At 37.8% G+C, this 22,074-nt stretch overlaps 1 protein-coding gene across 1 annotated transcript in view; it reads right to left on the minus strand.

The window, feature by feature from the left end:
* ME1 (malic enzyme 1) overlaps nt 1-22,074 on the minus strand; it is a 197,675-nt gene that overhangs the window by 132,589 nt on the left and 43,012 nt on the right. Inside the window, exons 2-3 of the mRNA XM_054821910.1 lie at nt 12,095-12,228; nt 3,850-3,999 (exon numbers count right to left, since the gene is read on the minus strand). Of these exons, the coding sequence (XP_054677885.1) occupies nt 3,850-3,999; nt 12,095-12,228 (284 nt within the window). The remainder of the gene's footprint in view (nt 1-3,849; nt 4,000-12,094; nt 12,229-22,074) is intronic.

A 22,074-nucleotide genomic window follows, 5' to 3' on the forward strand; every position in this document is an offset into this window, starting at 1 on the left:
TAAAGTTACATTACAGCTGGTTTGCTTGAGAAATGTTGCTTAATCCGACGGTCAGCTGGTCAGCCATGAATGTTTATTCTATAATTGCAAAATACAGGATGAAAAACATCTAGCCTGAGCCACAGTGTCCTCCTATAACTGTAAGCACATCATATGATCACATATAGTCTTCTAAAAACATGTAAGGGAGTTACAGAAGATCATGTCATTTCATGATCCCATAAGGCACTTATTTTTTAACTCTAAATTAATTTTCATTATTGCTTGCCTGAAGACGTAACTTGTGAGCCAGGGGCTTCAAACTCACTTAACAGTGTAAAGAAATCTAACAGAATAGAAAAAAAAAAAAAAAACAACTTACAGATTTAAACTGAATAATAAGAAACTGCCTTGCAGCTTCCAGTGTGATAAATATGATCTGCAGCAACTGGGTAATTTTCAACTTATTTACCTATATAAACAAGTCTGTTTCTAATAGGACCTTTGTTTAACTATGAAATATCAAACATTTTCTGAGCTTTATGATGAGACAGTAATAAAAACATTCTGAAAGAAAAACATTCATTTACCAGTAAAGACTGCATTTAGGTATGAGTCAGCATAAAACAGATACACACAGTCCTTACAGATAAGACCTTTTTTTTTTAAGGTATGATGAGATCATACCTTTTCCCTGAATTGTAACAACTGGAAAAAAAAAAAAACCACATAAAAAATGTGAGAATGTATAGACTGGACTAAATTTTATATCTTTTTCTCCTGTATGTTAAATTAAATGTGGGGTGTTTTTCCTTCCTGTGAGTTCTACTCATGGAGGGTGCCGTTTATGAGGGATGCTGGTATATAATGCTTAATGCCAAATGAGCTACAGTCTAGAACATAATTTCAAACCAAATGAAATTGACTGCTTTGCATAGCTGGTTTTGGAACAATTCAGAAAAGGTTTTTCTTAGGAAAAAACAGATCTCTGTAACAGAACGCAGTGGAAGATCACAAAGTATAGGTGTTTCTTAAGCAGCAAAGAGTCTGTCAAAGAGGAAACTCTTTACAGTCTTCTCCTCCAAGACCTCTAATGAACACTGGTATCAGTTGGGAGGTGTGGGGAGATAAGAGCAGGTAGTGAGAAAACATGAATGTAACAGTTGGGAATTTTACGGGGAAGAATAAACATTCAGCTTGGCAGATGATATTTTGTTCTTAAAAAAAATATTTATGAGGTCCTTAATAGGCAGAAGAAGATTGTACATGTTTTTCAGCCATCTTTACTTAAAGGAGTCATTAAAACACTTATTTGAAAGTAGTGAGGCAATTCAGCAGGACTAGAAATAAAACAGACTTTTATAAATATCTTGTATGTCTCCCCAGACAGTCAGTCTATAAAGTACACATATATCTGGGGAAGCAGCAGACAGATGAATATAGCCAAGGCTGACTTCAGTGGCTCAAGAATATAACTGAATACTAAAAGACACATCAGTTAAAATATGATTTAATATTGTTTAAAACATCATTCATTCATTAACAGCTCAACTGCAGTGAAAAATGCAGTGTGAAATACCAAATTATGGAATATCCTATAAAGCTATATAGTTTTTAATTTAAATGATAAGGGAAATAAATTACCGTAGTATAATCTGCCTTGAATTTGTTCATTTTCAATAAGGAAATGAACATTTTTGGAAGAAAAAAAATCAGACTTCATTCCAATATTGGTAAATAAAATCATACTTTTAAGAACATACAAATATGAGGATTTTCAATGAGCACTTGGATCATCACTGTCACTGTTCAGAATAGCTAAATATATCATCAGAATGGAAGTTCACTATCCATGTGCCAGAATAACAAGCTTTTTAAAGTAGAACAAAGGAAAATCCCTGGGGAACATAGAAAGTTAGCACAATGTTATTTATATGCACTGGTAGTTTTATACTGCAGTCATTTGCGGAGCTGAGAAAGTTCAGCTTCATTTGCTGAGTTGAGAAAGTTCAGCTTGCTATTACAAAGCCTGCACAATGTATGTACTACTGCTATCATGCCTGGCTTTTGAAACCTTTTTAGATCATATTTGAAACTAAAAGGAAAATAAATGTAAGCTGGTGATGCCATACATTAATGATTCAAACAAATCCATGAAGTCTTAAAGTCTACTCAATTCTCAATACAGGACAGGCTAAAGAGTGGCTTAGTTGCATAGTGGAGAACTCAGAAGTAGTTGTTTCCCAGCTAACTGCATGTCTATAGTGTAATTTTTCAAGTTAACTATACAGATCCATAAATTTATTAGTGACAGAGCAATGTGAACTAGGATTTTAGTCTTAATATCTAAAGGAGAAAGATTTAGGGCATCTTTCTAAGTCCTCTGCAGATAAAAATTAATCAGTTTTTTCCCCATGTCTTGAGTGTGCTTAGGATCAGACTGGAATTCAGGAGTCTGAAAATTTCTAAAGGGGGCCGGATGGTTGCTTCACTTGCTGTTGCAAGCTCTGTCTCACCAGTTGCAGATTGACACTCAGCTGAACTGTTGTCTAATTTGACAGGGTTTTTTTCTCCACAGATGCTCCACAGGTCTGAGGAGAAAATGAAAAGTATATGCATGGGCGGAGGTGCTCCTTGTGCAATATCCTATACAGTAATGGATATCAAAACAAGGGGTAATGAGACCAACTTAGGCAAAGACTTAATTTCCAGACATATAGAGCACTTCCTGAAAGGCCAATAAAATCACCATGGTGGTAAATACTGAGGGGGGGAAAAGGAGATGACTTCTCTGGCTAGGGGAGGGACATAAAAGCCATAGATCGTTAAACAGGTTTAAGTAAGCATTCTTGAGGTCTTTTTGAACTTTTAAATGTGTAACGAAGTGGGAATTCTTGTTTTCTGCAGTTGGCCAGATGGTCCTGACTCATTCTGTCAGTCACGAGGCCAAAATTATTTTACATTAACAACAACAAAACCTTGAAGCCATAAGTCTTCTCCCTCAAATACCTCCTGCTGAAGAATTTGTGAGCCGTCATTTGTTCCCTTTAATCTTGCAAGCTTCTTATTTTCCATCAATGCCTTGACTGTAAAAAACCTATTTCTGTTAACAGAGCTATGCACATACAGCTCATTTATCTCTTCCTTTGCCAGAAAATTGTACAGAAGGCTCCAAAGCGGTGTTCCAGTTTTCACTTGAAGACACTGGTATACACAAAGTTCTCAAACAGCAACCACCATAAATCTCAAACCCTGTGGGCTGATGTTCAAGGGGCAGAGTGAAACAGAAGCATCTATCCTTCTTTCATACCACTTCCTCATCACTCTATAAATATAGATACTGTATACAGAATAAAAGCACTCCAGTAACGAAGCTGTGAAACAAATTATTAAGCAGTGTGACACGCACTTTCATTATTATTGATTATTTTTAAGATGTCTGTAGGTACATATATAGTGCATCCTAAGTTTGCACATGTATTATTATTATTATTATCATTATTATATAGATGTATAATATATCTAGAATATAAATATCTATATATGTAAAAGGCTATGCTCTTCAAGTTGCTAAGACAAATCTAAGACTAAGGGTCCATTCTTCTCTGGTCTTGTAACATAAAGCTAGGATTCCAAAAAAGCCAGTTAATGAGATTAAAAATGTACCCATGTTTTAATATAATTACAACAACCATTTGCTTTCTTAATGCAATACAAATTATTGTTTAATGTAGACCAAAAGTGTAGTTTGAATTATCTCAATTATTGCAGTTTTGGCTTACATTCAGCTATGTTAGAAAACCCCTGCAAAAATCTGCCAAGAGGAAAATAAGATACAATTACTTTTATTTGAAGTATAAACTTACATACCTTGGCCTCCGAAATGCTAAGCCATATTGTTGGCAAGCCAGTCCCACAGTGGGAGTATAAACAATCGGCATGAACCTTTCAATGTCAGAAGCCAGCACTTTGTAGAAAAGCTTTTCATTTCGATCCTGAAGACTCATTAGTAGAATATATCTGTGGAGAATTATATATAATTAGACAGACATCAAGTGAACATATAAAGTTCATTTAGAAATAGAAAGGTGTTCAGATAATTAATTAAAGCTATGTTCATTCTGTAACAGCCTGTTTCTTGCTGAGAGTATTTAAATTCCTCCTTGTCTTAATAGCACAAACAGTTCAAACACAAAGGATAACAAACTGGTTGAGACCGAGAGAAGCTGAAACCACCACAAAATTGACAAACTCTGCATACTCGGGAAGCTAATCCCTCTCAGGTATAAAACACTACACCGCAACTGAGTATTTGATCTGTCAGAACCTAATCTGTACATATCAATTGTTCCACTTGAAATGAGACCATCATTAAATAAAACTGCAACAAGCTTACTCTCTTGCCTAAAAAAATTAAACTAAAAATGTTAGCTTTTTCTACTCTTGTCTTGATAGAAATTTCTCTTAAATCCAGACTAATACTTCAAATAAACACTTCACCTGAACACTGTAGGACAAAGCTTTCAAAACCAAAGCATACACATATGGCCTTTTGTCCCTGAAGTCTATGTTTGTAATGAAATCTGCAATGTTTTATCTCCCAACGGAAATGAATTTTTGATTGCATTTGAAGAAGCCTTATATTTATTTAAAAAGAAAACCAATGAGAAAAAAAAGGTCAGAGAAATGAGAGTGAAAAAACCCTCATGTTTTGCTTGATCAACTTCTGACTACCATCAATCTAATATTGAGTAAATACACTACTGCTCCAAGATCCCAACCAGGAACCCAGATTTCAGTGCTGAGTATGACAGATTATATGAGTCTAGGAGTGACTTGAAGTTATATTAGTTCACACAGGTATGACTGTGTCACTCTGTGAACACTTAATATTTAGGAATTTGATGATCCTAAACCCCACCTCTCTATTCACTAGTTTTAGTAAGGTTAAGTATTACTTTAAAAATTGTCTTCTATACCAATAGACTTACATAAAAACTTTAACTTATGTAAATTCATGCAGGTTTGGGGGGTTTTTACACAATGGATTTTTTTCTTATTTTTTTTATTTATTTACAATGGATTACTAATTACTTATACTCAAAAAGCTAATATGCCCATCAATTTATTACACAAGTGTTGAGGAAATATATACATAACACATTCATTCCAAAAGCCTGGAGATTTGTGTGCTTAAATATTATTCACATGAACTTTCCTTCAGCATACTCATGCATCACACGCGCCAATAAAATCGAATGCATACTTTAAGACGACACAAATATAGTCAGGTAACAATCTAACAAAGAACAGTTTAGTAAATCCATATTTGTTTCATTCAAGCTTAGCTTGCATATCCCCGTATATCAGCAAAGCATTTCTTTTGCGATCCGCTACATAAACCTTGAAGAAGCACTATAAGCAGGGCTAGTGCCACCACTTTGGCAGCTGGTGACTGTAATGAGGTGATAGAAGTGAGGTAAAACAGTGGCCCACCTTTGCGTCACTAACCTAAACAAATAAAGAGCTAGAAACCAAAGAGTTGAAGTTGTACTCTAATACCATGAGGCATCCTGAACCACCTTCCATCATACACGTTAGTTTTGAATGTTCTCCAAGGTTAAATTACATCCTGTGCTTGTAGTTCTCAGCTACAAATATACATACATACTCATTTTCTTCCATATTATTACATTTCCTTAATAACCTTTCATTTTCCCAGTATTTCATTATGATACAGCGTATTTTTCAATGTCATTGAATTCTTGGAGCATTTTCTTTATTAAAACCTTTCTCCTGAGGATGGTTATCCCAACACTTACCTTGAAATACAAGCTCATTCACATATAGTTGTGAATACATTTGAAGACTTTCATTTTGTTTCCACAGTACCTTGAAAGTGATGTTGGAGAACATCACGCGTACCCTGGCCTGCTCTATACCGGAGACTGTAAGCTTTCGTGCAACCACATCGCTATGTTTCAAAGCAGTTGCCAGTATATATTTTTTTTGTTTTGACCACTTTCATTTAAAATGAGATGTGGCTACATAACACTTCAAAATACCTTTTCGTCATCCTTTCTTATTACTCAGATCAAGCCTGGATTTTAAATGGGGTAAAGAAATCTTTTATAAAATAAATTAAAAGTTTAGCAAAAGGCTTCCTCAAGGGCTTCAAATAAAAAAAATACTTGCTAAAACTCTCCATTTTGTTTTTACTGTCCTAAAGCATTAAATTGGAGGTTTATTTTCTTACTTGCATTTATCATGTCACTTTTTTATTCAGGTTATGCTACAGAACTTGCAAAGATAATAACTGCTTACTACTTATGTTTTCAAATATTGCATGCTTGACCATATCCAAATCAGCATAAGAAATATTATTATAAAGTGAAAAATATTTCTAAAGAAGTGCAGTTTTGATCAGAAGGCTACTTTTCAGTGGTAGCTATAAAATATCTCTTCTTTCTGGGCATAGTAACTAGCTTAGGGCTATCAACTTTCTCAAAAATTCTTTTTTAAGTGGAAAACCAAAAATGCTTCATCCTCAATGTGGTGTTGGTTATAATGCATTAGACAACAAGTATGCATCTTTTAGCAACATCCAAGTAATCTGCATAACCAAAAGCATGAAGTAGTTTTCAGCATTGTGTTTAAAAAAAAGATATATTTAAAATGCAGAACTTCATAGAATCTTTTACTGAAGCCCCCATTTAATTGAAAACATAGTGAAAACAAGCAATAAAACACTGAGAACAATCATTTGTGCTATAAAAAGGGAGGGAAATATTATCCGTCCTCAGACAAGGAGTCTTGAATGAAGATTTCAGAGAAGACTTTCAGAGGAGGAAGTCCGAGGGCTGGCAAGTAAGACCAAGGGGATTGCCAAGCATTCAAATTTCAGTATGTCACTTTTCCCCCTTGTCTTTACTTCACCTAAGAACTTTTCATGCTAGTCTGCTATTACAAAGGGAATTAAATACAATGGAGACAAAAGGATGTAACACAAATATCATCCAAAATCCAAAAGAAAACTGGTATAACTACCAGAAAATTACTGATAATTTCTTAGGATAACTGGCCCTACTATCACCGGCATGAATTTTACAAGGTAAAATGGAATGGTAAAAAAACCAGCCCAAAGTCTGTTTGCTCTTTATCTTGCAAAACATGAGAGCAAATCAAGGGAAGTGGGAGGAAACACTATTATTTTTAACCTGTGTAAGATACTTATCTCCATTACATCATCGGTATCTCTGTAGAAATGCTATAAAAGATAGCAAGCTTTAAGAAAAAACAAAATAACACAGCATTCTCAGGAAAAGTGATCTGATGGCACCTCTCCTAATGTTCACACATCCAGTAAAACATTTTACCAGAGTGACTCTTTGGAGAAAGAAAGGCCCAGACAGAAGATGTGTCTGTGTCAGGGGCAATGATTTCAGTGTCAAATACAAAGCAAGAAGACAGACAATTAGGAACACAAGGGGGGAAAAAAGATCCAATTACTTGCAAAATCCATCGCAGCTTTTCCAAATTAAGTTAGAGGAATAGAATTATTTCCTGTTATTGGCCTCCTTTTTGCCAAGCATACCAGGCAATATATTTGCTGCTGTTTCACATTCGTTTTCTGTATGAACTCTTTGTGTTTCAGAGCACAGCAATTCCACGCTGCAAGTCAGCAAAGGAGTTTCAGCCGTGCCAAAACATGTCATGCCACAAGTACTATCAGCTTAGCTTTATGAATTTGCACACACTCTCTTTCCAATCAAAACCAGGGCAAGCTACAATCCTGCCAGTGTAAGATGCTGTGATATACAGCATTAGCGTTTCATCAGACAATAGCCTTCTGTCTAAGGTACTTACCACCTTCTACCTCTGCAATATTCAAATGCTTGTACTTAATCTTTTGTATTTGGACATAAACCACACAGGTATACACCCACAGGTATACACCAACAAATTCTAGCTCTAGGAGGAAAACAATAGCTTCCCTTTATCTCTTTTCAATCACTGCTCCTATGGGAGCGAAGACTATGCTAGACGCATACTGGAAGAAATGTTTTATTTCTAGTATTAGCAAATTTACATTCAGTAAAAGGCAATAGCTGCACGCTCTTACACAAGGTTGTCCTTGAGCACCTGCCTGTACAGGGAGCATTGAGATTATCTTTTTTTTTCTCAAGTTCTATTTAAAATAGTCAATGCCTTCTGGAATTCTCCATCAGTGAAGGTATTCAAGAAGTATCTGCAGCAGGATCACAGTCACTCTTCCCTTTAAAATGTTTCAATAGGAACATGAGTACAGGAGACCACAGTTCACATATTGCCTGGAAGGACAGTATTTTTTTCAATTCACAAAATACTTCTGACCTCACACACATGTAATGCACATGTTCTAAGAGCAGGATCTCTATTGACATACTCCAATAAAATTTTCAGACACTTGACTTATAAACACAGCTGCAAATCACATTTTGCATGCACAAGTCTTTGTACACTCAATTCACACATGCATTTTATCTCAGAAAAGGAGTCCAAGATGTCACCACTGATAGTCTTCAAAGGAAGTATTTTCTGCATGCAAATGTCACCAAGTCTTTCAATCAGTGGTGTTAAATGTAAACCTACACATGTAACGCACAAATGATTTTATTTTGCTGAAAATTGGAGAAAACACCACAGCAGTATAATGTGCCACTAATTTAAGAGGAAAATATTTTTTGATCAAAGTGTAGCATGACATGAACAGTCAATTTAGGCCTGCTGGGTGTTCACACCGAATACAAATATGATTTCTTAAAGAAATAATTTCATTTGGGGGCGACTTGTGGATTTATATAATTTTAAGTGCTTGAGGGCCAACCTAATTTAATTTACACAAATTTGCATTGATCCAAGATTACCAAGGATGAAGGCTCCAGCCCAGCTTATCCAGCATCATAAAGGGAGCCACACTGTTTATTCAGACTATAAGGGGAAGGAGAAGATGCAAATACCTGGACCAAAAATGATGGCTGAGAAAATACCACTGCCACATGCCACACAGTAAGACTGGGAAATAAACACAGCTTTTAATTTTTTTTCTTATGTTAATTACTGAATTCTTAATTGAAGTATTTTCACTAGTGATCACATTAGTGAGAAAAAAGTCTAACTTAATCGTTTCAAGTTTTTCTATGAACCAAACACTTACTAGTTTTCTTGGCTGAAGTACATCACCAGAGCAACAACAAATTTGTACTGCAAAGCTGCACAGTACAATAAAATCTTTATACTGAAAAAGGCATTATACTAAAAACAGGGTTTATGGTATGAAATGGCAAACTGCAGTCTAATGCTAAAGACACATGGATGTAATATTGTAGTGTTTGCGCTTCTATTTTTAGAATGTCTGATCACAGGAGCAAGAAACAAATTTTGTCCTTACCCAACTACTTATTTGTAAACAAGAAAATGCAAAAGACTCATAGGTGGGAAATAATTATATTGAATTTTTGTTTAATTAATTATATACAGATATTAAGCTTAACAGGGACAGATTTGGAAAAAAATTGTCTGAAGTAAATGGCTTCTGGAAAAACTTTTATTTACATTTATTTGTAAACATATTTATATTTATTTATACTTGTGTATTATTTGTGTCTATCATATGTGGATTAAATGTATGTTAAAAAAAAAAGTTCTTTTTCTCCTGCTCCCAAGACAGACAGATTTTTCTTTTCTTTCTTTTAACATGATAAAGCATGTTTTCTGCAAAGTATTCCCACAATACCTGAAGACAGTTATTTTTATTTGGTGATTCCCACTGTCATCAAAACTTCGGTATGTGGTGTTTTATTGTGGTTCAAATGGCACAGCATTCAAACTTTTAATACTCTGTCATTTAAAACTGATATATTATTTCTTTTTTCCTTTGCTGCAGGAATTTTTCATTTTGGCAAAGAGCCATTTAAATATCCACAATTTTTTGCTTAAAAGAAAAATAAAGAATTAAGATTTGGAAATACTGCTACTATCGTCTTGAATTTCACAAGCTAGACCTGTAATTTTCAATCAGTGACGTCTTGAGAAACACCAGTGCTTTTGTCCTATGACCTGAAGTAGGAGCAAAATTTCTTTGCTAGTTAAGAAACACATACGACAATGGGATAAAAGGCCTTTTTTTGTTCCTGCTTTTAAGTTGCAGGTGTAAGGCCCCTGATAACAAGTGAATGTCGCAAACACCCATCTTGACATGGACAGGGATGGGCTGATGATGACCAGGGAGTGTTGACCAAGAACGGAGCCTGCGGAGGCAGGATAACATCTTGTGAGACCACTCCTCTATTCCTGAAACACGTAAACAATGACCATCTGTGCCCTGTGCGCCATGTGCCTGTGACAGATCACCACTCACTTGGTCAGCCCTGAAGTGAGACCCCCAGGACCCCCACAACCCACCGACCCATTTCTAGAACATTTCTGAACGTTCCTGAGCACATACTGCACCTGCTCAGTGATGACAGACCCCCACCTATGGGGCGGGCACATCAGGTTATAAAAAGGGGAAACATAAGTTTTCAGTGCGCACCCACCACCTGAAGACTACGACTACGAGCAGAGAACATCGCTGGACCCAAGGGTGGTGATATCTTTTCTCTCTCTATCTCTCTCTCTGTATCTCCTTCTTTTCCTCTCTATCACTCTCTTTGTCTCTAACTTAATTTTCGGCACATTAGGATAATATCGTCACATGTTTTGCTAAACCCTTACCTTTCATAGTTCTGCTAAGTTTTGAGCATTGTTATGACTCTTGCCAAGCCTCTATCTTTCATATTTCTGCTGAGTTTTAAGTAAATTTATGATTGGTTTGAACCTCTAAAGTAAATGTCGTTACTCCTGATTAGTGTGCAGAGAATTAAAAAGTTAACCTCACCCTAACCCCCTGACTGGGACAGGACAGCAGGTGAATAGAAATTCCAGCAATTCAAGTAAAAAGAAGCAACTGAAACACCCTTAAAGTCTTAAATGTCCTGAAACATATGAATCAAGGAGCTGTATCAGGAAGAGACTATTTCAAGGCAGATTTAAGGAGGAGATGGTGACAGAAGGACAGAGAAAGTTCATAGAATCACAGAATCCTAGAACGGTTTGGTTTGGAAGGGACCTCAAAGACCATCTAGTTCCAACCCCCCTGCCATGCACAGGGACACCCTCCACTAGACCAGGTTGCCCAAAGCCCCATCCAACCTGGCCTTGAACACTTCCAGGGAGGGGGCATCCACAGCTTCTCTGGGCAACCTGTTCCAGTGCCTCACCACCCTCACGGGGAAGTTCTCTCCTGTGATAATGTCTGTGGTTGAAGCAGGTGTTTTTCATAAAATTTTATGCTTTGCTACATGCAGGGACTCAGACTAAAACATTCTAGCCCAGGAAGCTACTGCTGCCCTCCCTGAGAGCACTAGAGGACAGTTAATCTAAGAAAGATAACACAGTCCTGAGCTCTTCACTTACAAGGCAGACAGTATTCATCATATTCTGCCTCTGTAAAAACAGAGGTTATGGCAACTTTAAATTATAAAAAAAACCATTGCCACCAACCGACAGGTATCTAAAAGGCATTTATTACATATAGATAACAAAACAACCCACAACAGAGAAAAGCGAGGCACAGGGGAAAAACTAAAGGAATACTGTTTTGTTCTAGGGCCTACAAAACACTTAGAAATAATACCACAGCTTTTTTCTTAAAAAAATAATTTATATTATATAATGATTTCATAATATTTTATAAAATTTATGTATTTGTTTTAATGCATAAGTATCTACATGCATATTAAGGCTTACTGACTTTTTAGTTTCACATAGGTTCATTTGCTTCTGGATCACCCTTGTATCGTTTCATCATTGAAATAATAAATTCATGTGAACAGCACTGGAATACTACAATTTCAAATTAGAAGTTGATTTTTTGAGGAAAGCGTTCTAGCAAAAGTATATATTTAAGCTTAATGATTCCAATCATCAACCACCACAGCTCGGAAAAAATCCACAAACCTGCACTACCATAAGAAAAATAAACAAGGGATTCATGGTTTGATAACTAGGATAAAGTTTCATAGCCATACTTTACCTGTCTAGGTCAGATGTCAGCCTTTCAAAATTCTTAAGAATACTATAAACCTGGGCATCTTGACCAAGAAAGCAAGGTGGCAATAATCCATGAATATTCAACTGTTGCCTCTCCTCCAAGGTAAAAGCCATGCCCTGAAAAAAGAAAAATAAAAAACATATATATTTATATGAGAGATATTCCTTTTAAGAAAATTCTGCAGCAAAATACAGTACAGGTATAGTCAGCATCAGAAAAACTATTTAATTTTAAACAGAATTAACAATTATGCAATGATTTTGGAAAAGGTTTTTATTGGGTCATAAGAGAACAGGCCTGTACAGTGCAATAAGTCTATCCCAGCACAGAATGAGTTAAGGTCTTCCAACACTGCAAGACTATTATCTGCAAAATTATTAAGTTATAGCTGAAGAAAAGAGCAGCAGTATATTCTCAAACACCCACTTGTTTGGCTATCTTCTAAATGCAAAGCGTGGATAATGTTCATTTTCAGTGTAAACATGCCTTTAATATCTGGAATTTTTTCAAGATCTTGGTTATCTCAGATGTCCATGTGAATTTTTAATGGAAGTCCATGGTACAATAAAGTCATCACTATCATTTTATAGTCAAAGACCCTGGTCCAGCACCTAGTGAAGTCAGTTAACAGAAACATGGCCATAGCGAGTTCAATGCAAACTTTGTTTTTCAAATTCACATTCAGTTACAGTAAGAAAAATCTGTACAGACTTACTGGATTTCCTTATTCCATCCAGAAAAGACATCTAAAATAATTTAGTATGTTACGTGGACAGTCACAGAATGCTTAGCACTGAAATCCAGCTTGTGGATTGGCAGAGCCTGCCAAATAGCTGCTTTTTAATGAGGTCTGTCTGTCTAAAACATTTTCAGAAACTAGCCAAGCTATTGTAAGAAAGAGGATGCCTTTACAGCAGAAACACAACCATGAGTATAGCACACTGGTATCAAGCACTCCGACTGCTGAAGCCATACTTTGCTGCGGTAGCTACAGCTAGTCAGGACTGATGGATGAGATCAGAGTTTTGATAGTTTTAAGGGATAAAAAGGAACGTCTGAGGAGTTTCTTCCATATATGACCTATGAAATCCATGCATTTGTTTCACGCTATAGCCACTGGTTGGTGAGTGACACAATGTGATAAATTCATATCGGGTAGTTTGATTACATGGATAGGCTTCATTATTTATTTTTTTCCCAGAAATACTTACCTCACTGGATTTATTCTTACAGAACAAAATCATACTATAAAATCTTCCTGTCTCTTACTACTCTACACTTTTTACACCATCTTGTAATCAAAATAATGTTCAAGTGGTTATGTTACTGCTTGAAAAAAAGTAGGAAAAAAACCCAAAAACCCTAAGGCAACCCTACCATATATCTGCACTAAAATGCCATTAATCAAGTTGCTACCCTTAAGTGAAATGACTCAAAAAAAAAAGGGGGAAAAATTCATAATGAACACTTTACAGAACATCAAACATTTCCAGAACATGCTTCTCCCACACACAGAAATGTAGGGAAACCAAGTTTAGCAAAGGTCAGTGACTGTTTTGCTATAGTTTTCCATGCACGCAAGATTTCAAAGGTTTCCAAAAGCGTACACAAACCCTGTTTTTTCTTGTCCCTACATGAATATGTCACGAGTGTCTTCAGGGGCTATCACATTTTGAAAGACCATGGAGGAAGGGAGAGTCAATGGTCCTCACGAGTTTATTCAAAGTTGATCCCTCTTATCATCGGTAGACTTTTTTTGGCTTAAAGAAAACACATGAAAGCTGTGCATGTTTGCTCACCCGCACACAGACTTCAGCGTCAGTTCCAAATGGTTGGACTTTAGGGAGCTGCACAGTTTTAGTGGATCTTTTAGTGCTGGCAATAAAGTGGAGATCCAATTATTCTCTGCATCTCTCCTTTCCCCTGTTTCTATCAATCAAATTTTCTGAAAGAATAAAAATTCAAAAAGTCTGTGTTTGCCTTCACTTTAGGAATAAGATATGGACTTTAATTACTATGATAGAGTTTCCCTCTTACTGGAAAATATATTTTATTTTAAAACAGACACATGAAAAGTTGATACATCTTGCCAAGTGCCTTTTTTAAAAAGTGCTTTGTCTTGGAACAGCATATTTTCTGCATATTGCTACAGCTCCTACAGTAAGTGTTAATTTATTTTGGGCATTCCTACAAAAATACACCACACATCTACACTTCCTATGCTATACATGGTTTTAAAATTCTTTACATAAATACTCTTCTTTGGCACAGATATGAATTTTTCAAGTTTCTAGGATGGAATGTTAGTTCCTGTTTTCCCCTCAGATACCATATATGCTCAAAAGAAAAGAATTATTATTAAAACATATTGCCTGATGATTTAATAAGAGAAGGCCATTTTATACAATAAATGTATGCTATTTCATCTGTTTATAATAGTAAGATCTCAACTACATAAATTTTGTGGTTTACATCTAGACTTCTTGCATTAACTTCTCTGATTTTCTTTTCCACATCAGAATTCTTATTTTTTCCTGTTTGAAGTGTTGTTTCCCAGCCATCCAGCAGAGAGGGCTCTAGGTCCAGCTTGGTTACAACAGTCCTTTCTCTTCCTGAGAGCCGCATTTTGTGCACACCTGGATGGGACAGACTTCCATCATCTAAAGTGCACCCCGACTATAATAAAAGATGTGAACATTTTTAGTTTGCACTCTGTATTACAAAGAAATTTTCCAAGAAGAACAGTGTGGCAATCTAAAAGCAGCACAAGGGCAAGAGATCGCAACCATAAGTGTTAACCTTTGCCTAATTTGTTTTGATTTATTCACTGCTTTATGCCTTCAAAAGATAACATACACATCATAGAGATGAAAAGTGTAGTTATTATTAAACCCCATAGTTATTATTAAACCTCCCAGGTAAGAGTTTGCAGTTCTTCAAGGGTTGTGTTTCATATGCTTCTTTATATGCTCCGGTTTTGTTAAAACTAAGTTGCTCTTCAGCCACCTCATTATCTTCCTTTCTCACAAACCTTTTGGTGGAACTGTTGGGTTGGGGTTTTTTATTGGTCCTTTGACAAAAATGCCCTCTGCTATTCTCAACTGTACAGAAAGGTCTCTGAGTCTCGTTTTTTTCAGTTTCATTTTCAGAAGTTCAACTCATTGCAAATACATTTATTTCTGAATTCAGCTCTCCATTTATAATGTCATGAAGTTTTGTAATTGAGGCAGTGATTTCTATTACTGCGCATTGCTCAGTATTCTCTCATTATTTAATCTCTATCAGTTTCTCAATTCAGTTCTTAACTCCTGCCTCTGCCCAGCCTCTCTCTATTCCCCCAAAACCCCTCAACTACAAGGTTGGTTTAGTGCAATTACATATACATCAATCCTCTTGTTTGGTTGCAGTACTGAAAAGCCATAAAACAGAATAAACAGCACATTATCTTGTATCAGATAGCTTTTTGCACTGGCTTTCAACTGAATTCTCAAGCAGTGCTTTGCGAAGACAGAGAGCACGTTCAAAATATTCCAAGAGCCGTCTCAGCCTCTGTTCCCAGTCAGCAGAGATCAGTCTTATCTCTTAATACAAATTAGATTGCATTGACATAGTTTTTGTTCAGATAGCATATCTGAAGCTCATCTAACTGCTAAGTTTATATAAACTTCTCAAGAAAAAGAGAGTGCACTAAAGTAATGTGTGCATCCTGTCTCTGCACTAATGAGATTCAGCTTCACTACAGAGTAGCCAGAACCATCTCCAAACAGTATTCATTGCAGGGATCCTCCTCCAATTTCTTTCAAGACCTAGCCTCTTTTGTCCCAGTAGGCCAAAATTTCCGTTTTTAGAAACTCCTACTCATTTAGAAAAAGGTTTATTTCCTTCTGTTGGCCTCACTGCAGGTATGCCGCAAAGCTATTAGCTTGACAGCATGCAGAAGGAGGCTGGCTTAGAAGAGGAAACCATGTCCGTGTCCAAGGTTATCCGACTCAGTGACTCTTTCCTCAGCCTCTGGTAGGAGATCAAGGCCCATAAGACTTCAGGTCATCCCTGGGACTCAGGAGACAACCATCAACACCGACATCCAAACTCAAGTACCCGCATGTATATTTGAGCTAACTGGATCTGTGGAGGGGAGGAGGAAGAAATGAAGAGAAAGATAAGAAGTTGTAGCAAGGAAGTACCATATCTAGTAGTACCATCCATTCTACAAGAAAGAAATCTCTGGATTGCTGTTCTAAGATACCACTAGAGAAAAATCAGTCTCTAAAGTATTTTGGGGACAACACACAAGTAGGTTCATCATTGTCTCGGAGTCCATCAAAAAGTAAAAAAACTCTCCATTTAAAAACTCATTCTGTGTATCTAAATCATAAAAGTGCAATGAACCAATTTCAACAGTATCATGAAAGAACCACCCAAATCTGAGGCATTCGGATATGCACAACATGTGCTGCCATGGCTGGAGGGAGGATAGCTGGCTCTACGCCATCTCTTGCAGCCTCCCTCTGTAGCAGTCGGTAACCCAGAGCAGAGCACAAGAGGCCGGGGAGCGCTCTGCCAAAGCTTTGAGAAAATCCCACAGCTGCCTGAAATCCAAGTTGCTCAAGATCTGAATCAATTCTTTGAACAAATGGCCTTACAAAACCCTGCAATTCCATATTCTTTTTTTTTTTTAAAGGAAAAAAAAAAAAAAAAGGAAATGCAAACAAGATGAAAGCTTTTGGCTGAAAGACCAAGAGCATTCTCCAGTTACTGGAGAAGAGTTTTTTCCCCAAGATGTCCCAAATGAAAAATCAGTGGCATCACTACTAGTTGCCACGCATCATCCCATACTGCTCACACCATTTTATACAAGACTGTCTCCAGGAGAAATTCAACTGCAGAACTTGGTGCAGTCCTTAGGAAAACATGATCTTTAGTATGTGTGACTGTTTGCTAGCAAATCTTTTGCTTGTCAAACTTTCGCCTTCAATAATTTTGGCTTCTTATATGACTCTAGTACTGTTAAATAGGAATCCAAGTCAAAATTAATAAAACGATTTTCTTTTGCTTTAAGTAAAATTTCTTAGGCTGAGGAAGCAGCAGAATGTATGTATAGTCCTGCTAGGTATGAGCTACATGAAAACACTGAAAATATCATAAGCCCCTTTAAGATTAGAATATTTAAAAAAAAAAAAAACCACAACCCACTGCAAAATCTTACACAAAGAAAGTTTTACAAAGCTCTATGAAATTACAGCACGCATGAATTTTCAAGTGTTTTAAGCTACATTGAAGAGTTTAGTGATCTGAAAATGCCTTTGACATATTTTATATAATTTGTATTTTTAAAAGAATCACCTTATGAACAGGGAAAAAAGAAGTTTTACAAGCATTTGCCCTCCATTCTGTATTTTTATTATCTCAACATGACTTCAGAGAAATCAGATAAATACTTTAAATACTCCATGTCCAACACTCGTTTCAAGGCACAATAGCCCAGGAAATAGTTAGAATAACTAATCTGAGCACATGCTGCGTAATAAACTCATTCTGCCAAAACCAAATGTGGTTCGTGGCAAGGCATTGGGGTTGGAGCACTACATATGGCTAGTTTCTCTACCCATTTGTGTCATGACTGCCAAAAAATATTACAAGCACAGGCAATTAATGCAGCTATCTGGATGAACATTTCTTCTGCAATCAGCACTTTTTAGGCCAGACTGATTACACAAAATACCCCTATAGGCAAGAAGAGGGAGTAATTTTTTAAATGGTGCAAATTCAAACACAGTTTTCTGTCATCAGGGGTCTTCTTTTGCACCTGAGGAAAAAAATAGCCCTGCAAACCATCGATTTACCATAACTTAGAGCTCCATGTTTCTTCTTAGGAATGATTTGTTGTAAAAAATACATGTAGAAGAAGGGCTTGAAGGGCAGAATCCAATTTTGATTTTAAAAAAATCAGGATGAATAAAATTTTAGAGAAAAAAACTAATCCTTTTAAATGGTACTCATGAAGACAAGACAGAGAGATGACAAATACAATTACAAGTTGATAAGAGGAAAGGATAGGATCACCAGCAGAAAGTTACCACAGTTTGAAGATGTGTAGCACTGAGTTAAGAGATGAAAACCGAAAATGAAAATACAGACTTTCTCCTGCAACCCTCTAGCAACCCACACAGAAAAAAGCTCAATGAATTTTCAGAAGTAAAGATCATGAGTAACCATTTGTAATGCAAACATTATCTAATGTATTATTAGACTTCAGGTAGAAAAGTCACTGGGGAGACAGAACTGCCATCTTTCAAAAAAGTGCAGCTATCTTCCCCCAAAACTATGTTCAGATCCCTAGTTGGGCATTTAATGAGGTGCATTGGTTAGCTCTGGATTACGCATTTTGGATTAAGTTTTAAAAATCAGTATACAAACCAGTGATTAATGACCCATTAACTTCTTTGGCAGAGAAACTGTGGTTTTGTCGTCTTTAGACGGTACCTAGCACACAGGTACCTTGGCTTGTAGCTGAGCTCCCCTAAACCAGCAGTGAATCCTGCTACTAAGTGCCTGCACTGGAGTTTGAAACACCAGCCATGTACGAACAACTACTCTGGCTGGGACAAGGAAGGAGAAAGCCAGAAAAGGAGGACTGGTGAAGGGTAAACAGCAGGACTCGGTTTAGATAAAGCACTTGTGCTCCTTTTGATAAGCCCTTGTGCACAGGCATGCATCAGGACTCATGAGACCGTGAAGCATGCTGAAGGTAAATGAAAAAAAAAAAAATACTATAATTGATGAGCACAGTGCTGACAATACAATCAGAGAAGGAACCGTCCTAGTTTCAGCTATAAAATGCCGAAAGGCACAGGCTTTGTTTTACGCACATTTTTTAAATAAAGCTTTTTAACAAGTATTTAAGTTGAAGAACTATATCCTGACATTTGGTATTTATAATTTCAAAGTTGTTTTCCTACAGTCATGATAGATCAGCTGCAGCATGTTGCACGCACATTTTTCTTACAGTTTTTAGGAAAACCGAGAGACCTGAGATATACGGTGGATAAGGAATTGGCTGGATGGTCACACTCAAAGAGTTGTGGTCAACGGCTCAATGTCCAAGTGGAGATCAGTGACGAGTGGCGTCCCTCAGGGGTCAGTACTGGGACCGGCACTGTTTAAAATCTTTGTCAGCGACACAGACAGTGGGATCAAGTGCACCCTCAGCAAGTTTGCCGACAACACCAAGCTGTGTGGTGTGGTCAACACGCTGGAGGGAAGGGGTGCCATCCAGAGGGACCTTGACAGGCTGGAGAGGTGGGCCCGTGCGAACCGCATGAAGTTCAAAAAGGCCAAGTGCAAGGTCCTGCACATGGGTCGGCGCAATCCCAAGCACAGCTATAGGCTGGGCGAGGAATGGATTGAAAGCAGCCCTAAGGAGAAGGACTTGGGGCTGTTGGTAGACAAGAAGCTCAACATGAGCCAGTAATGTGTGCTCACAGCCCAGAAAGCCAACCGTGTCCTGGGCTGCATCAAAAGAGGTGTGACCAGCAGGTCAAGGGAGGTGATCCTGCCCCTCTACTCCACTCTCATGAGACCCCACCTGGAGTACTGCATCCAGCTCTGGGGGCCCCAGTACAGGAGAGACACGGAGCTGTTGGAGCGAGTCCAGAGGAGGGCCACGAAGCTGATCGGAGGGCTGGAGCACCTCTCTTATGAGGACAGGCTGAGAGAGTTGGGATTGTTCAGCCTGGAGAAAAGAAGGCTCCAGGGAGACCTTATTGCTGCTTTCCAGTACCTGAAGGGGACCTACAGGAAAGCTGGTGAGGGACTGTTTATCAAGGGCATGTAGTGACAGGACAAGGGGTAATGGGTTTAATCTAAAAGAGGGTCGATTTAGATTAGATAGTAGGAAGAAATTCTTCTCTATGATGGTGGTGAGGCACTGGAACAGTTTGTCCAGAGAAGTTGTGGATGCCCCCTCCCTGGAAGTGTTCAAGGCCAGGTTGGATGGGGCTTTGGGCAACCTGGTCTAGCGGAGGGTGTCCCTGCCCATGGCAGGGGGGTTGGAACTAGATAATCTTTAAGGTCCCTTCCAACCCAAATCATTCTGTGATTCTATGATTCTATATTCACAGCTCAATTCTAAGTCCATAGGATTTTCAAAAGCAAACTTAAAAAGTCAAGTCAACAGGGGAAACTGAAACAAAAGTCAAAAACAGCTTCCAACAAATAAAGCATGAATAAATACAGTAGCTAATAAACACACCCAGGGACTTATGACTCAAAACAAATGCAGATGGCCAGAAGGAGATCAGACTTCTCTTGGCAAATTCATCATGGGAATGTGTGGGCAGCTTGGCAGCCTTGCAGTGAGATGATATGGTGATTGCATACAAGTGTGATTCAGACCAGCACATCAAAAATGACACACCGCAGCATTCTTATTTTAGCAATCTTCCTTTAAACTACTGTAAACAATTATCTGAAAGTAAGCAAGTAAATCTATTTTAAGAAACTTTTTGTATATATTTGTTTTATTTTACATATACACAGTAAAATCTCTTTGCAGTGCATAACCTTTTCTCACCTTAAGCTTGTGATGGCTGCATTACACAAACAGCAGACGATAACAAGCTGAGCAGTAAAATGAGTCACCAAGATGATAACATATAAAAATATATTGCACGCTACGGTATAATGTAGGATGGGACTGAGTCTAGTTAGACACTAAATTTAGGTGTTCATATGCAATCTAAGAAGCTATCCTGCCATGATAATTATAAGATACATAGTATTGATTAAAAAAACCCACCTAGTGTCACCTGGGAGGTTTGAAGGTATCAGAGAAATCAACATGGCATAGCTCATTATGGCAATGATATCAACTATAAATCAACTGCACAGGAGAAACAGCAGCAGATGAAAGCCAGGTATGATACTCCTCTGTATCTCGAGGGGCACTATTTGCCTATATGTGCGCTACTACATCAAGCCCCAATTGTCCTTTTGACTCCTCAATCCATGTGTCCCATTAAAAATTATCTTACTTTGAATCCTTCGTATTATTACAGGAATTTTTAAACTCAAAGCAACCAAAAAACTGCTAGGGCTGGATTTCTATGCTTTCAATCAGAGCTGGTTGCCTTAAAAGCAAATTTAATGTAATTTTAAAGCCGTAAAATAATTTACAAAGCGCAACACATAAGGGGACAGAAACCCCCTTTTCCCCACCTCCAAAGCCACAGACCTGTACAGCATTCTTACAGCATCTGCAACCGAAATAATTAAGATCTCAGGGACAGTTGTGTTAGAGTAAGATCTGCAGAGATGCCTATCCTATCTACCACTTTTCATGTCACAATAACAATTCTGCAGTTTAGCAGGCATGGGCTGGTGTGAATGTGCTCCACAGGTCCCCATCTCTGTGGACGGAGAAACAGTCTCCAGAATACAGGAGGCGACACTGTGCCCACTGAGCGGCAGATGTGAAGTCTCCCAAGATCTGTAGAGCTCCAGAGACCGGTTTTGTGGCTGACTCCACAAGAACTGACAAACTCATCACACCCAGAGTCACCAGCTCTGCACGAGGCCCCCGGCACACGCTCCCCTCGACTTGCACAACTCAGACCACATCCAGAACGGTGGCGGCTGCTGCGTGCAGATGAGGACTGCAGGGAGATACCTGATGAAATAAGGGGGCCCGAGGGACCTTCTGAACACCCAGCTTGCAGGTACAAGCCTCTGCTTCCGAGCAGAGTGGAAGGCTGCCCTCCTCGCTGCTGCTCCTACCTGGGAGCTACAACGAACGTGTGCATGAGCAAACTATGAGCTGGCTCAGTGGGTATAGTTATCTGCTATTAAGAGTAACAGCTTGATTCTGTTAGTGATAACAGCTAAATTAATAAGAGACTTACTAACAAATATTGGTTGTGATCTGTGCCTCCCCTGACTTGATCCCCAGTGTAGAGACCTGTCGC

Source organism: Grus americana, chromosome 3 (assembly GCF_028858705.1).
Source record: "Grus americana isolate bGruAme1 chromosome 3, bGruAme1.mat, whole genome shotgun sequence".
In the NCBI taxonomy this organism is placed as follows: domain Eukaryota; kingdom Metazoa; phylum Chordata; class Aves; order Gruiformes; family Gruidae; genus Grus; species Grus americana.